The sequence below is a fragment of the Strongylocentrotus purpuratus genome, unplaced genomic scaffold, assembly GCF_000002235.5.
Source record: "Strongylocentrotus purpuratus isolate Spur 01 unplaced genomic scaffold, Spur_5.0 spur5_scaffold_6, whole genome shotgun sequence".
In the NCBI taxonomy this organism is placed as follows: domain Eukaryota; kingdom Metazoa; phylum Echinodermata; class Echinoidea; order Camarodonta; family Strongylocentrotidae; genus Strongylocentrotus; species Strongylocentrotus purpuratus.
In genome coordinates this window covers 31,217,943-31,233,935 of record NW_022145612.1, presented here as the reverse complement: position 1 = coordinate 31,233,935, position 15,993 = coordinate 31,217,943, and the positions used below count along the sequence as shown (strand labels likewise).

The 15,993-nt window shown below is 36.6% G+C and overlaps 1 protein-coding gene across 2 annotated transcripts; it reads right to left on the bottom strand.

Annotated features, from left to right (window-relative positions):
- Positions 1-117: 117 nt before the first annotated feature.
- LOC105437086 (U4/U6 small nuclear ribonucleoprotein Prp3-like) lies at positions 118-15,744 on the bottom strand. 2 transcript variants are annotated; one of them, XR_004066817.1, is made up of 13 exons: positions 15,270-15,744; positions 13,090-13,277; positions 12,164-12,387; positions 11,556-11,646; positions 10,699-10,890; positions 9,643-9,744; positions 8,031-8,190; positions 6,418-6,558; positions 5,909-6,008; positions 4,839-5,071; positions 4,168-4,248; positions 2,583-3,669; positions 118-1,091 (listed from the first exon to the last, which is right to left on the bottom strand). XR_004066817.1 is itself a non-coding variant. In XM_031000532.1 (12 exons), the coding sequence occupies exons 1-12, from the start codon at positions 15,412-15,414 to the stop codon at positions 3,464-3,466; spliced, it is 1,863 nt and encodes a 620-aa protein (XP_030856392.1). In that variant the 5' UTR covers positions 15,415-15,744; the 3' UTR covers positions 121-3,463. The 2 variants fall into 2 exon arrangements, 1 of the variants encoding a protein (XP_030856392.1); XM_031000532.1 differs by having other exon boundaries at positions 121-3,669.
- Positions 15,745-15,993: the final 249 nt, after the last annotated feature.

The window sequence follows — 15,993 nt, the reverse complement described above, 5'->3', positions numbered from 1 at the left end:
GCTGAAAAAGAAAGAAGAACAGGAGCATATATAACATATACATGTAATGAGATCATAATGAGAAAAGTCATATGTACTTTCAAAGAGAAGGCAATAAAACAATGATCTCACAATTTGTTATTTCAGATGTTATTTACAAGTTTTATTTTGATCCTCCTTTCACATAAGAGATATTTTGGAACGTTGCATACAAACATATCAAAGCAAAATTACAAAACATAAGTATCATATCCAAACAGAAACTCTAGCAAATGTTAGGGCTGTACTCTTTATGACAAACATTCCTCCAGTGCTCTGTACAATCATCAAACAAAAACATGGATAAGATGAGACTGTTGTCACAATAAAAAGTAAAAAATTTAATCTTCGCATACACTACTATCAAATGGGATAAAATATGTGCAGCTTATGTATAAAGGAGGGTAAGGTATGCTGCTTGATATTGTAGTGTTTCTTCTCGTTTTTACACTGAATAGAACTGAACACATGTCCTAGAATAATCAATTTAGTTCTCAGAATGATCTAAATAAAAATACAATTGTACATTTCAAATGATGTCGTAACAATCTGTTAGAAAAACCCTGAAAGAGTGAAGTTAGATTTACTACCCTTTTCTTCACATATCAAGTAATTAGAAATCAACAGATAATAAATCTGACATTTTGCTTGTTTGTAAACTCGCGTAATGATGCAATATCTTGACAAATTCATAACAAGAATAATCTGCCAAAATAAGAAGAACCCATAAAATTTAAATAAGGACTCTTTCGTAAGGTGCTGATCCGGAGTGGGAAAGGCCTACAGAACTACATCGCCGTATAGATCCACAAGTATACCACACATTAGTGAGCAACAAGATAACAGGAAGCATGCTTTCTTTGTTTCCTACATGTTGCCCAACCAAAAAACAACCAGAAGAGCAATCAAAGAATAAAACAGAAGATAATGCGTGCACCATCCTGGATCTATATCATAAATACAACATTTGTAATCCGCATACACATTTTTTATACATCAGCACAGTGATGAAACCTACCTTATACGTTGTATTGGTGGGTTGAGTTAGGAGAGATGAGATCATTCGATTCCAACTGGAGAAACAAGATCAAAACAAAAAAACTTCAAGGCATACATGATTTCTCCATGTCATGTACATTGCTACAAGAATCGTGGCAAACACCTGGTAATACATTTCAAAGCATCTCAAATTTCCAGCTCCATTACTCCAAAAAGGGATTGTTATGTTTTTAACGAATGATGTAGCAGATGGTACTAGAAAATTATCAAATATACCATATTAAGAGCATGATCATGTTTACCAAAGCAATGCCCATTTAAAATAAAAACTAAACCGCTTTGACTGCTTTACATCACTTCTTTGTTGTATGCTTGCAAGCTTAAATTGGTTCAGAGAAACACTATGAAACCATCAGCATAAATTTGAGGATAAATGTTTGTATGATCCACAATCTTGCTACAGTTCTTAAACCAATTATGACATGCATGTCTTTGAGACATTAAACAAACAACATCCTCTCTTTAGATATTCTCCATTTTGGTGTAATCTTGCCACAATTCCAAAGTAATGTACAATCACATCTTGCACTACGTGTTTTACAGTTGTATGTAAATGAGAGTACTCCTCCTACTTCTCATGCACCTTGACACGTACCCCCATTAGTGACATCAATTGCTCGAGTATAATTGATGAACTAGTTTCCATATATATTGTACTTGATCAGGGCGTTTACAACCAAACTTAATGACCAACCACCCCCCCCCCCCAACAAAAAAGAAGAAGATAACAATATCTTATCAACTTCGCATTTTGTCGTTTCAGATGAATATATATATTTAAATATATACATATAATATATATGCATGTTTGTATATAACCAATAAAAAGAGCTACATTTGGAACAATCATGCTTGTAGTGTTAATACTTTACACCTTAAGAGACAGGGGAAAGGAATTACTTTCATCGTCAACTGATATTTTAGTAAGCTAAAGTACCTTTTTTTGATTTGCATTATTCATTCCAGGAAAAGAAGTACAAAAATCTTGCAATATAGATGATCAAAACATCACATGGCTATTTACTAGATATAATAAGTATGATCATTACTTATATGCTCTTCCCTTCAAATAAAAATTCAATCAAAAGGAAGAGCCTGATAATAAGGAAAAAGAAATAAGGAATACGTTTTCTGGAAAAATTACTTTTTTTTTTTTTTTTTTTTACATAAAAGGTTGTCTACCTTTTCATCAACTTTTACATCTGTTTGCGGGTCAGTAAGATTCTAACCCATGGCAGAAGTACACCAAAATTATAAGCTAAGTAATTCTTCAAATTCTTCAAGCTTTTTATTTTTTGCAGTTTTAATTGGCTTGCTCTGTTTAAAAAAAAAAATCTTATAAAGATTTCTTAAATGTTTGAAAGACTAACACCTTGAAACCAAAAGACCACAGACATGCTATACTACACAGCACCACCTTTATTGATGGAGACATGTCAAATGTACAAAACATTAACATGGATAACATACTTAGACTCGACTTAATAGCAGATAAGACTCGTTACCAGAGGAGTGTTGGCTTTATCCTGTGGCCTGCCTGCCTCAACTGCCGTAGATTCATATATCTCCATTGGCTTGAGAGATAGAAACAGAAACAGCAATAAAGCATGAAAGTACCTTTGCTCTAGATACAATGAAACACAATCTCAAAATGGGATCACATCGTCTATGGATAACTTTCATAGAACACCACTACAACTTTTGGATTTTATACAGTGGCACAAAACAAGAAATTCATAATGTTCAGACAATCCTATGTTTATCCAAAATTCCTTTTTGTGACCTACCAATTTTTGAGGGTTAAAGGAGAAAGTTTATCGCACTGATAATAAAGAAATTTGGTGGCCTTCACCGTAAATAAAATCTTACCAGTACCCAAAAATCAGGTTTATGTGATCTTACATTTTGAAATTGTGTGTTCCAAAGCATACCATCTTAGATTTTTATCTAGTTTTGTTCTTATATTCCCTTGTTGGACTGCATAATACTTGCAATCATTCATTTGACCATTTTGCCTATGCAAATCAAATCAGTTTCCAATAGAATGTTAAATATGAAACTGACCAAAATGACGTGCAAGGTTAAAAAAAAAAGTTTAATACAAAGCAACCAAAGTGTATTGACATTTCTATTGATTTGCCATCATCTATTAAGGATGTACTTGCTATTGAGTAAATGAGCAACGAATTGCTCTCAGTCCTATCATGTATGAAAATATTAATGCTCGCTCTTTATATCAGTCAATTTTTTTAAAACTTTAAGCTTTAGAGCAAAAAAGGCTTCATAAAACAATTAAAAACTTCAAAATAACATTCACATTTGAAAAGTGACAAAAATACAGACATTTTGCTTCGATGACTGATCTCTACAAACTGTTGTTCATCCATCATGTGTCAGTTGAATCCAGGACACTTTGACTGTGAACAAGGCCCCAGTAGTGTTCCACGTTGTGCTTCTTGAACTGTTCTCTGGCCATCGCTTCTGTAGGGCACAGCTTGAAGTGAAGGTCACTGAAGTTGCGTTGTTTGATCATCCCTGACCACATCAGCTGACAGTGGTTGGACTTGACCGCTTCATCTCCAGAGTCATCATCTATTTGGATGAGAATCATAAATTGACATGGAGACTCTCACATATATTCCATCCTTGCAACACTAATAGTTCATTAACACTAGCTCTGAAGCAATACTACCATCAAATTAGACGAATAGTAGCATACCGGTAACTGGTGATCAAAAATATATAACATCTTTTCATTTGGATTTGACATACTTCATAATTGCAAATGTCAAAAATGTTGTGAAAACTTGGCTATCCTTGATGGTGCTATCTTCTGAGCCACCAAATGTTTAGACAATAGTTGTAAATGAATGTTGGCAGAAAATATTTTGCATAGACTGTTACTATCTCTTAAACTTGGCCACCCATGCCACAAAAGGACTTAAAAATGCAAGTAGTAATCGCTACAGAACTACAATTTTTCCGCTTCAATAACAAGAGTTACTAAATGAAAATATCTTCCATTGCTTAAGGGGTGGGGGCGAGGGAGAAGGGTGGGATAATATACTTGAATGTGCTTCTCAAACTCACCATCATGTTTGCTCCTTTTATCCTCCCCCCATTTGATCCTGTGCAACATCAACCGCTGGAATTTTTTCTGCTGCTTTGGTCCTGAAAAATAGAACACAGTACATAGTTAGCAAGATATTAGAGACACATAGTAGTGAGCTATCACGGGGAATTCACCAGTCAATCACCAGGATTAGCCTTCAGTTTGAAGACAAACAGACCTTATGTAATGCTCTGCATTTTCCACCTATCTTCCCATGTGGTCCCTCACCCATAGACTAATGAGTTTTTCATGATGGAACTACAGGTTTGCTTTGTGCGAAACTTGTGCACCCATAAATATTATTCCCACCAGGTCTGGTGTCAGCGAATCTGCACATGGAAAACTGAAGAAAATCTCCCTTTAACAATTTCATGTGTTTTCAGATTAAAGAAAGTTTTCAATCTTTGCGAAATGAATGAGATCTGAGATATAATGTATATCAGGGCTTGAATAACAGCAACCAGTACTTTTTTTTTCAACAACGATTTTAAAATTTGATTTAACTTGGTCAGATTTATACTTGGGTGCAATACAAGAATAGATTTGTTTTATTCTGGATCCTCACTTGTCAACAAAATCCTTAATTCTAAAACTGATCCTTCTATCTTTCTACCGTTCAAATACTCTTCAGCTTTGGATGAATACTTACCCCCTTCTACCACCACACAATTCATATCTTTGTGCACCACAGCTATGCCCGTCATCTGAAGTTGCTTGGCGTTGGCTTCGACCTTGAAGCGTTTAGCTGGGTTGTTGAGGTTCAAGACCCGGTAGACATTCACAGTGACCCCCGTCGAGGTGTCCTCTCTCATCTTGCGTTCCTTCTTCTCCTTCCGTTGCTCGGTAGTCAGCTTCCGCGCTGCATTTGTTTCCTCGTGTGTCCTATGGAAGAGAAGAGCCATCAAGTTATCAGCAACAGCCGTGGGCATACCCAAGCGCATTACAAGGAATGTGGTTTTAAAGCAGGACTGCACTACTTGCAGCTACTTGCACCTTCTATATAGCAAACAATGCCTAAGTGGTACCTGTTGGTCCCCCATGATTCCCTTTTTCTTATGTTAATTGAGAGCTGATTTGATAAGATAACCACCTGTCAGTGACCAGGTAGGGAGGTCTAATCCCTCCTGGCCAAACAGAAAGGCTTTAAACAAATTTCCTCTATCATGCCAAATTCCTTTGAATTTTGCATTTCAAGATTGGTTCATTAAAATTCTTGTCAGCTTTTGCAAGAGACTGTTTCGTCTTGTGGTTTGCTTTAGTAGGACCATTCAATTCAAGTCTTAAAGAGAAGGTTGAGTACTGGTAAAAAAAAGAAAATTATTTCTCACAGAATCAAACGAAACTTACACTGAATGTTCAAGATTACAAATAAATGACATGTGCCAAACAATTTTGGAAGAAAATGTATACTGGCTGAGTAATGAGCATAGAAAGACAAGGAATCAAGGTAGTACCAACCCCGACACCATGCGTGTTGTCCCATACATAGCTTTCCGTGTATGTGCTTGTTACTTTACCAAGACTCGGTCAAATTTATTATGATTTTGATGACTCCAGAACCTTGCAGTGCACACCAATACTTACATGCTACATGATCAACTGTTTCTGATCCTTTCCACACCTTTTCTTTCACAATGCAATCGCATTACCAGTACTAAAGTTTATCTTTAAAGTAACGATTTTAAATGTGACTATTGGATGAATGAATCAAATCTATACCTTTGTCTTTTCTCCATCTGTGCCCTGACATGTGCTTCTACTTTAGTAGGATCCTGGACAGCCTCTGTACCCAATACTCTCATCAGGTTTGCCATGCGTACTGTGCAAGATTAATAGAAAAAACATATCTCTAGAGTTAAAAGACAAACACACAATCTAAAAGAATGCCAGAAAGAACAAAATTGATACCCAACAGAACAGAGTTTTATTTCAACTTTGACCCTCCTTGTAGGGGTACTTACCGGTAGTACTCACTGATTGACAGTGAACAATAACTGTGCAAACTTTATTTAATGATTATTTCTAAAGCATGATGACGGATAAGCTATTGTCTAATCGTCTGGTTGACCTCAAGGGAATTTCCCTTATCTGTTCATGTGTAGATTTTATCTACAAACTGAGAAAATTGTATATCAACTGTAGATATCATACTCATCTTGCAACGACAAAAGAACAACCATAATGTAATGGTGAAGAAATAAAAATTCAAGTATGAGATAAAGTATTACCTTTTGGTTCCGGTGGTGGTTCAAGGCCCATTCTGATCTTTTCTGTTGTTTCTTTTAATGCTTCTCTCCTCCTTTGCCTCCTCAGTTTCTTCATCTCCTTCTTTGTCAGATAAATAGGAAGCTCAACATCTTTCTTCTCAGCTGTACGTTGATGAAACAAACATGATGTTTATTATTTGCTTGATAACTATAGCTTCACAAGTCATTTTCTTCCAAGTTCTTGACTAAATCATCACCTTTTTGTATTGCAATAGAATCTTTTCCTTTACTGACCAATATTGGTGGATAAATGAAAGTCCACCTAAAACTGTCATTAGAATTGCACAGAAGGCTATCGCACAGCATTATACCTTGTTTAGTCACTTCTAGTATCATCTTAAAAGTGAACTACATGTAGCTACTTTAAAGGGAAAGTCCACCCCCAAAATAAGTTTGTTTTGATAGAGGCAGAATAATAAGAAAATCAGGTGAGTGAAAGTTTGAGCAAATTCTGAATGAAAATAAGAAAGTTATGAATTACTGAAGTTGTGATCAATCAAATACAAATTGGCAACTCTGTGACTTATTATACGAGCTCTCCTTCATTTGCTTTGTGCATAATATTCCATAAAATCATGTTTTCTTCGTTATTGATGACGGAATATATATTTGTTCCTTGCAGGGGAAGTATAGAAACATATTTGCAATTATTATATTTAGGGTGCATGTATGGTTGAAATTTTTCTTGAGGGAAAATGAAAATTGTAGATTTTTTTAGTACTGAGCAAATGGAAGTTGAGCTCGCATGATACGTCATAGAGTTGCCAATTTGTGTTTGATTGATCACAACTTCAAAAATCCTAACTTCCTTATTTTTAATCGGAATTTGCTCAAACTTTCACTGACTTGTTTCTCTAATTTTTTACTCCTATTAAAACTAACTTAATTTCAGGGTGGACTTCCCCTTTAATAACATGGTAAGGCTTGATTTTTATGTTGAGATCTGCAATTATTAATGCCATATGTATTTATCTCAACTCAACAAAGCTACAATAGATCACATTAATTATTTTACATAGGATTTTGTATTACACTGTATTATTTGTATTGGCAACCAGTACTATCAGAGTATCTTAGACTTTGTGCAAAAGTACCCGGATGACCATCCAATATTTTTCCATATCTCATGGTTTGGGGTACGCAAGCACATTTGATAAATGCGCCTAGGCTAGGACAGTGGATGTATGGGCACAGCCATTACCAAATGCTTGGGTAAGGGCAAAATATGTTTTGATCCCTTTTTTTAATGTTGAAGTTGATACAAAAACACATGGGTTGAGGTACTAGATTTTTATATAATTGTTGATAATACTGAATAGGTTTGCTTAATTGATATAAAAGGGTACATTGCATTCGCTATGAAAATATTTCACTTGTCATGCCGACTCTTGGTATATGCCCATCAATTCATGGGATATACTTGTATTCCATTCAATGTAACCTTATATAGCTTGGAGTTCAATACAAACAAAACACTCGTGTATATTTCTTTAACAACCGACTAGGTGGTATCTCTCCAAACTTGTTATTTTGCAGGTACTAGGACGAGACTAAAACAAGTGACGCTATCTTACCTGGAGGTTCGATTTGAATGGGATGCTCTACCAAATTAGTGATGCCTACTAATTTATCTGTTCCACTAGCCTGAGCGGTACCTTTGCTCACATCTGCATATGTCTCTGTAGGAAGGATGAAACTATCCCACCATTCAACACCCGGTATTTCATTCTCTTTCTAAATGGAGGGAGAAGGAGATAAACAGAATGTATTTTTTCAGGATTTTTAAAGACAGACAACTATCATATTAAAGAATTAGCAAGTAATACAGTTGAGCAACAAACTAGTAAATAATTTAAACAAGGGGTTCTTAAAGTTTTTCCTTTATGGTCCCGATGTGATTTCCATAAAAGCTAAAAGTTCTAACACATAGGATGCCATTTGCACAAAAATTATTACGTCGAAAAAGTAGAATAAAATGCTATTAATTCCTGGAAAGCCGGACACGATTCACAATATTACTTAATTTTGTTTCAGACTCAGAAAATCTACTCCTAAAACTTACAGTAATGAGACTTTTAATTCTGAAGAAAATGAGACTGATGTTAGGTTTATATCTGATTCAAGGGGAATCGTCGCACTAAAAAAAGAAGAAAACAAAGAACCAGAGCCTTCTGGGCAGTCCGGATTGACACGCATTGCATTCCCGATGCGGACCATGGTCCGAAATTGTACAGGGATATACAGCATACATGCCAACATTTGAAAATCAGAAATCTGTACAAATTATGCTATTTTCAAAAAAAAGAGGAACAATCCTAACTCTCCTATTCAATACTACAGACAAATTTGTACAGGAAGAGGAACACCTGCATTAAAATGATAATTATCTTCTCCCAAAAAGAGGAATGTTCCTCTTTAATCTGAAGAGTTGGCATGTATGTATACAGTCTACCTACCAATACAGCAAGGAAACAATAAATTAATTTTAAACATATTCATTTAATGAATACAAGTTAATATATATTTTTTTAAAGTATATAACTTCAATTGCAGGGGCAGTGCAAAAACATCAGTCTGTGCCTGATACTGATTCAAAACATTCAAAGGAAGACCTTGTAATATTTTCTGCATCTTTAACTCTTTAGAGTTGAGAGTTGTTTGATATAGCTACTAAGGCTGCGACGAGTACTCGCACTGTTGACAACTAGTCGAGTACGATTTTGTCGTACTCGAATACACGGCCGGCATTTTTTTTTTTTGCTGATTTTTTTTTCTCTACTGGCAGTATGCGGGCCGGCCGAAGCTCACCTGTGCCCGGATAAGCACCGGCAGGGTACCGTGACTAAAATTGTTTCCCAGCTCAATCATACATGGGTGTCACTGTCAACTCACCACTCAGAAACTAGGACCAAACTAGCTGCCAATGTCCAGATTTCTGTTTGAACTTGGAGGATAATTTGTCTGTCATCTTTAGTTTTTAAAACAACATAGTTATTATTATTTGTGAGAAATTCACAAGCACAAATCGGCGCCTTCAATTGCAACTTGCAGTAAAATAGTGTGGGTTATCGTAGCCGGAGTATTCGAGTAGTCGCCTGAAAGCCTGGGAGTGTACTCGAGTACCTCATTACACGGTTATGCACAGCCTTCATAGCTACAGATCTGATTTTGTCTAATTGTTCTTACCAATTCTCTCTTGGGTGTGATCAAGGCTAGTTTGGTTGCTGATGTGATTCCAGTCTTCTTAGCTGCCTGAGAGATCTCATTCTGAAGCTTCTCTAGTTGTGACTGGAATAGATTGCAAAGGGAAATACCATGAGTCAATGTAAGAAGCATACATGTATATAGGTGTGCATAGTAGAAATGCCATATTTGAAAAATATTGTAGCTCATATTCTATTTAAATTTACAACCAGTGCTGGGGCTAATAAGTAAGGTATACAATTGAGTTTACCAAAAGTACATTTAAGCGACTGGAAATTTGTGAAGTTTGGTTCCTGAGAAGGATGCTATGAATTTCATGGACAGAAAGAGTTTCAAATAATGAGGTATTTGCCATGGCAGGAACAAGACGAAAGCTTCTGAATAATATAAGAGGTCGACAGCTGAGCTTCTTGGGTCATGTTATTCGAAATAATGGTTTGGAAAAAATTTCACTGACTGGAAGAATTGAGGGGAGGAGGAGTAGGGGTAGAAGGAGGATTATGTGGATGGTATAGAATATGGGACAGAAAGTTGTGGCAGTCCATGGTCGCCAACGTCTCAGGACATGGCACATAAAGAAGAAGACATTTAATTAGACCGAGGTTTTTCCTTTGTTGAACGTGACTGACAGGTACACCTAGAATCAGGTTTAGCCATATTAGAAGAATTTTTTTTTGAGAGTTTGCGATAAAAAGACTGTTTGAGTGTTTTCATTCAGATAAACCAAATGCTCCAACAGGTAGATATGTGCCCAAGCAAGACCAATGATAGATATTTTTTCATGCTTTCAAAGACGTTCGCATGAAAAATGATGGTATGCCAGCAAGAGTTTAATAACCCATGTATTTTTTAATCGTAATGATTTCTCCAGCTATCTTGTCCATTTTTCCCTCTCATTACACAGCTTCCTTTCAAGAATCAATTTAGCATTTCATACCTTTCACTTCCTGGGGACTTCCCCCTGATATTGACCCAATCAGAATTCAGTAGAGTATACAGACTCCATTTTACGAAAAAACAAAATTGAGACAAACCCACCTTTGCCCTTATCCTTTGTGCAACCTGTTCAAATTTGCCCTGGTCATGAAACTTGAATGACTTTCTGTTCCCTCTACCGACTACAGGTACCACCCGTGGGTCAAAGAACTTGTTAGAGTCTGAAGAGAGGTCCTGTGGTTTCTCCTGCTGATTGACCTTGAATTCTTCTCTCCGTTTGGCTCGGATGTTAGCCTAAAAAAAGATTGGAGAAGGAAAATGGTACAAGTAAAAGTGAATATCTAAAAACACATGAAAATATCCATTTATAATCATTTTTGAAGTCTACAAAATGTTTTTCATGCAAACGTATTGACAGGTATCACATGTTAGAATAGTTTGGCAGAAATCCTCAAGTACTGCAGTGATTTAGATCATTTGTTTACCATCATAGGCATATGGCTTGAAAAGAATACATCAGCGTCTGTAGCCTGCATTTTCTCTTCTTTAGAGTACAATTATGGCATTAAAATTTGTTTAAACACAACATAAGCTCTTGTAGGTACATCAAGTCACTTAAGTCACCATCTATGACTTATCAATGACCCAATTCAGAAGCAAATCAAATTAACTTATCAAGCATCATGGAGCATTGCAGTGAATCACACATATTTTCGTAAACACAATGTCTTCTCTTTTTTATACATCTTCATAAAATGCAAGGTCTTGGGTTTTTTTCTGCATAATTTTAAAAAAAAATACATCTTCACATCTTGCTCTTATTCCAAACTCTCTGTGTTCATATTTCTCCATATTTTATTTGACAAGAAAATCACATACATATTTTCAATATTAATTTGATCTTATATTTAAGTGAAACATGTCAAAGATAAAATGCAAATTTACTACAGCATCTATACCTTAATTGTTGGTCTGTGTTGTGGCAGTATGATAACACGTCCTGATTTATCAATTGTTCTTCCTTGTTCATCCAGAATCAAAGGCGCTGGTCTGGGGCCAAAAAAATATAAATAAAATATAAGGCTTCACATAAATACTAACACTTGCATGAAGATTCAAAAAACATTTTATTACTTTGGACTTATCAATCAATCATTCATTAGCTTTTAGGAAAAGATAAACAAACGTTTATTCTTAAAGATTGAGAAATCATTTCATTCCTCCTCTGGACTAATCGATCATTCATTAGCTTTAAAGCCTGTCTGTAATAGTTTGACCAGGGGGGGGGGTAGACCTCCCTGCAAGGTCACTGACAGGTGGTTATATCATCAAATCAGCTCTCAATCAACATAAGGCAAAGGGGATCATGGGGGTCCAACAGGAACCAATTAGGCATTGTTTGCTATATAAAGGTGCAAGTAGCTATAAGTAGTGCAGTGGGGCTTTAAAGGAGAAAGATAAACAACAACAACGGCAACAAGACTAACAATAGCAAACACACAACAATAGAGATACATTTGGAAGAAAAAAGACTTGACTGATGTAGAATAGTAGAATGTTTTCTCACTTTGTAAGAACAGAAGGGGGTGATTTCATATCGCTGATATCTTCCTTAGTAGCTGGTACTTTAGGTATCGCAGGTGCCTGGGGAATCCCAGGCATAGGTGGTAGCTTCAGACCTCCTAACCCAGCACTCATCATGGTGGCCTGTATGCGGGCTTGAATCTCTGCTGCTTTCTTGGCCTTCTCCAGGGCATCATTCCTCAGGGCCTCCGGCTGACTCTTGGCAAACTGAGGTCAGAGGGAGAAATATTTCAGTCAATTTGTACCGATGAGGATACACTTAGGGGGACTGATAAGTACACCAGCTAATTATAACTTGTGAGTGCTTCGTATTAACAAAATATAACCTTAACTTCCCAAAAATTATGTTCTCCTAGGCATTTGGGGCCAGTTTCTCAAAACAGTAATAAGTCTAAGATTACTGATGACCTATTAAAACATGTGCTTATATACAGGAGTTTCAATGGGATGTCTGTAAACTTAGGACAGTTTTGTGAAATGCTGCCCTGGGGCCTAAACACAAACATACATTTACAAAGCCCATTAAAATGTGCAACTGTTGTAATCCGATGCCTTAAACTATGGAGGCTAATAAGGCAACTTTATCATTACATCCGTAATCTCAGACAATCTTAGGAATTCAGCTGCACTTGATTTAGTATTAACTTTTATGCTTTCCAATGCTCATTGTTAAATTACCCAAATCCTCCAGCGGTGCAAAGTTACTCTAATCATTGTACATTGGCAGCTGTTCGGCTTTTGCTAGAGAATCAATTATATCTGGTCATATGCAATTTGTGCTTTAATCCCTCTCTTTAAGGGCTGTCTAACTATGGGCTATCTCTGTTTTGTGTATTTGTTCAATGTTTCATTAACTGTAATTAACAGCAAAATAGTAATTATGGTGAATGCACTGTCTTTCCTTTTTACCTTGACTCCATTCTCCTCTTCACCTGGGAAGTGAGAGAGTTTGGATCGTTTCTTGTGTCCCTCGTAACCATCATCCTCTTTGGTGGTTCTCTTGGAAGCTCTATTTCCTACTTGAAAACCTGCTACATCAACAAAAAGAGTCTCCACAAACCTCTCGGCAGAATCTTCCAGCAAGGGTTTTAACATATCTAAAGTGAGCAAACAAACAAGAAATGAGAAAACTTATGCATGATAAAATATTTACATAGAATCATAATTATAATTTTAGGGAGGCCAATGCCCAAATCTAACTTTTTAATTACTAATTTGTTTATACTAAAACTAAGATTAAAAGAAAGCATTTACTTTCACTAAGAAAATCCACCCATCTGCCGACTCCAGAAGTTCCATCAAATAGGAGATATCCAGCTAGTTCCTATGAGGTTCCTTCTACGCCTTTCCGTACGTAAGAGCCTTGAAACAATTATATTTCATGTCGCAAAGTTACGTTCATAATTAGACAGGCCCGAGGGACAAAGTTCGTGATGAAGTTTAAAACTTCGCGCGAAAGTGCAATCACTCAACAGCGGCTAGCCTTGAATCGGTCGCACACGTACACACCTTCTTCTTCTTAGTTGATCCCACCACCGACACAGGCAAGCCCCGATGCAGGCTGAAGTCCAGCCATCAATGTGCGAACGATTACATCTTCTACTACTACGAGCCGAAGACGATGGTTCAAAAATGAAGAATAGACATATATATAATTCATTGATATTTACCTTAGATGTGCATTCCAATAATTTGATTTCCTCATGAGTATTCCTTATTATCAACGATCGAGAAGTTACGAGGTCCAATTAACATCCATCTTGCAGCGAACACAATCATAGCGCACATCCATGCATGCAACGTACCGTACGTGTACTAATATTTCTCTCACTCTCTCTCTCTCTCTCTCTCCCTTTCGCTATACGTAACATACACACTCACTAACCATGTATCATACAACACACACCTTCAAATCATGGCTTTCATTGGAGTATAGACTGCTCACGTAGACTTTTTTTTTTACTGAAATATCTTTTTTAACACTTCTCATACATTACTGCACGACACTCGTATCTAGTGCTGTGAGAATAAGGTACTAGGGTCTATAAATAAGACTACGCTTTGCGCACGATCTGACCGGAGCTCAGATTATGTCGCAATACCCTTTATTTTTGGCGCGAACAATGACGTCACTGTTCACTGTTTTCCTTCTCATTTTGAGATGGATGTAGCTATAGGGCTCAAACCAACGCACGATTGACAGAAACATCGTACTCTATCTACTTTCGAATGTTCAGTTTGTAAAAATCTGTATTTAAAAAGATATAATCTTTTTTCTTTATATTTTCTAGTTGTTAGAAGTGGCAATTGTGAACATCTGAAATGTTGATCTCTATCAAAAGTTCTTTACTCAAAACGGATCCCATATTTTTAGGGTCTACCTTCTGCCAATGAGAAGGTTTTTAGTGAGCAAACCTCTACGCCCTCTAGGATTTTCTTAGTCGGTGGTGCGAGTGCGTCAAGGTCGTCTGCAACCACAATTATTGGATTAAAAAACGTCAAAATCTGTAAGATTGTCAACAAATGGTGAAAGACTGTTACAGATCCGTGATTATAGGTATGTTGTGAAATGTATAATTGTATTTTCTTTTCTTATTTTCTTCAATTTTTATTTTTACATCATTTTTTTCCCTTTGCTAATTTTTTGAAGTGGGCGACGAGCGCACAAATCGTAAGTGTAGAAGCCTTACGCCCGGGCATTGGCCTCCCTAATAATTTATATCAAACTTTGATAAGGAGGATCTATCTTGCCATTCTTGGTTAGATAGATCCAACTTAAATTTACTTTCTAGATCAAGCTACACCTACTGTTACAATAACAAAATAATTATCGACAACACCCTTCATATTCATCCCCATCTAGCAATCTCCTAAACATAAATTTACAGTCTAGATGACGTTATTCCTGCGTGAAAATAGAAATTAGAATCTGTGATGTTTCCAACAGACGAAGTCTAAGGTCTACACGATCGAGTCGATCCTAACAAAGCCAAAGGCCCAAGTACTAATGAAATGATTAAAACTTAGCCTTAGGTGAGTTAGGTCTAGACTACATCACAAATATTTTACAAAATGGAGCTCTTCCTTACCGACAGTTTTTGTCTTGGACATTCTCTGGCCAATGCAATTAACAGCAGCAATAACAACACTTGGTTCATTGATTCCAAGCACTTTTAAAACTGATGACTGCACGACTGGCCGCAGCTCGTCTAAATCTCTCTTAGACAATGCCATTTTTAAAGTTTGACTTCCCAACAGTGCTCCGAGTGACGTTTGATTTTCAGAATCCTCAATTCAATTTTTCCAACAAAATATTATATTAGTGGGACCGACATGTAGAAACGGTAACACTGCGGCGAAGTCTGTTCTTTTGTTTCACCAAAAACTCCATAAACTACAGGACAGCAATCACATGAAAATATCGTATAAGCACTGCATCCCCGATTCGAATTGCTTGAGTTTGTTAATATTCAATAATATCTTTAAACGAGACAGCTTCCAAGCTCCGAAAGATTACACGCGAGATCCCGAAAGTTTTTGGACAAATCATTAACGTTGTCTAGAACCTAGTTGAATGATCGCCCCGTTCTCAATTCGCCTCCTCGCTCCTAGCACAATTTTTTTTTTGCGAACGAGTTGTCGATGTCGGCAGGGGCCAGGGGGTTCCTAAAACCTTTTAAGCAGGGAGCTGCGACTTTTACAGATCCCTGGTGTAACCATGCCCAGTGGCGGATCCAGGGTGGGGGGGGGGGGGGGGCGGGGGATGTGTATTTTTACATTTTTTAACGTAAATTTTACCTTTCTTTGAAGATG

Excerpts from the sequence above, each read along its gene's own strand:
- LOC105437086 (XM_031000532.1), bottom strand. The coding sequence starts at position 15,414 with ATGGCATTGTCTAAGAGAGATTTAGACGAGCTGCGGCCAGTCGTGCAG. Across the intron at positions 12,388-13,089 it reads AAGAGGAGAATGGAGTCAAG|TTTGCCAAGAGTCAGCCGGA; the intron begins GTAAAAAGGAAA and ends CTCTGACCTCAG. Across the intron at positions 6,559-8,030 it reads CATTCAAATCGAACCTCCAG|CTGAGAAGAAAGATGTTGAG; the intron begins GTAAGATAGCGT and ends ATCAACGTACAG.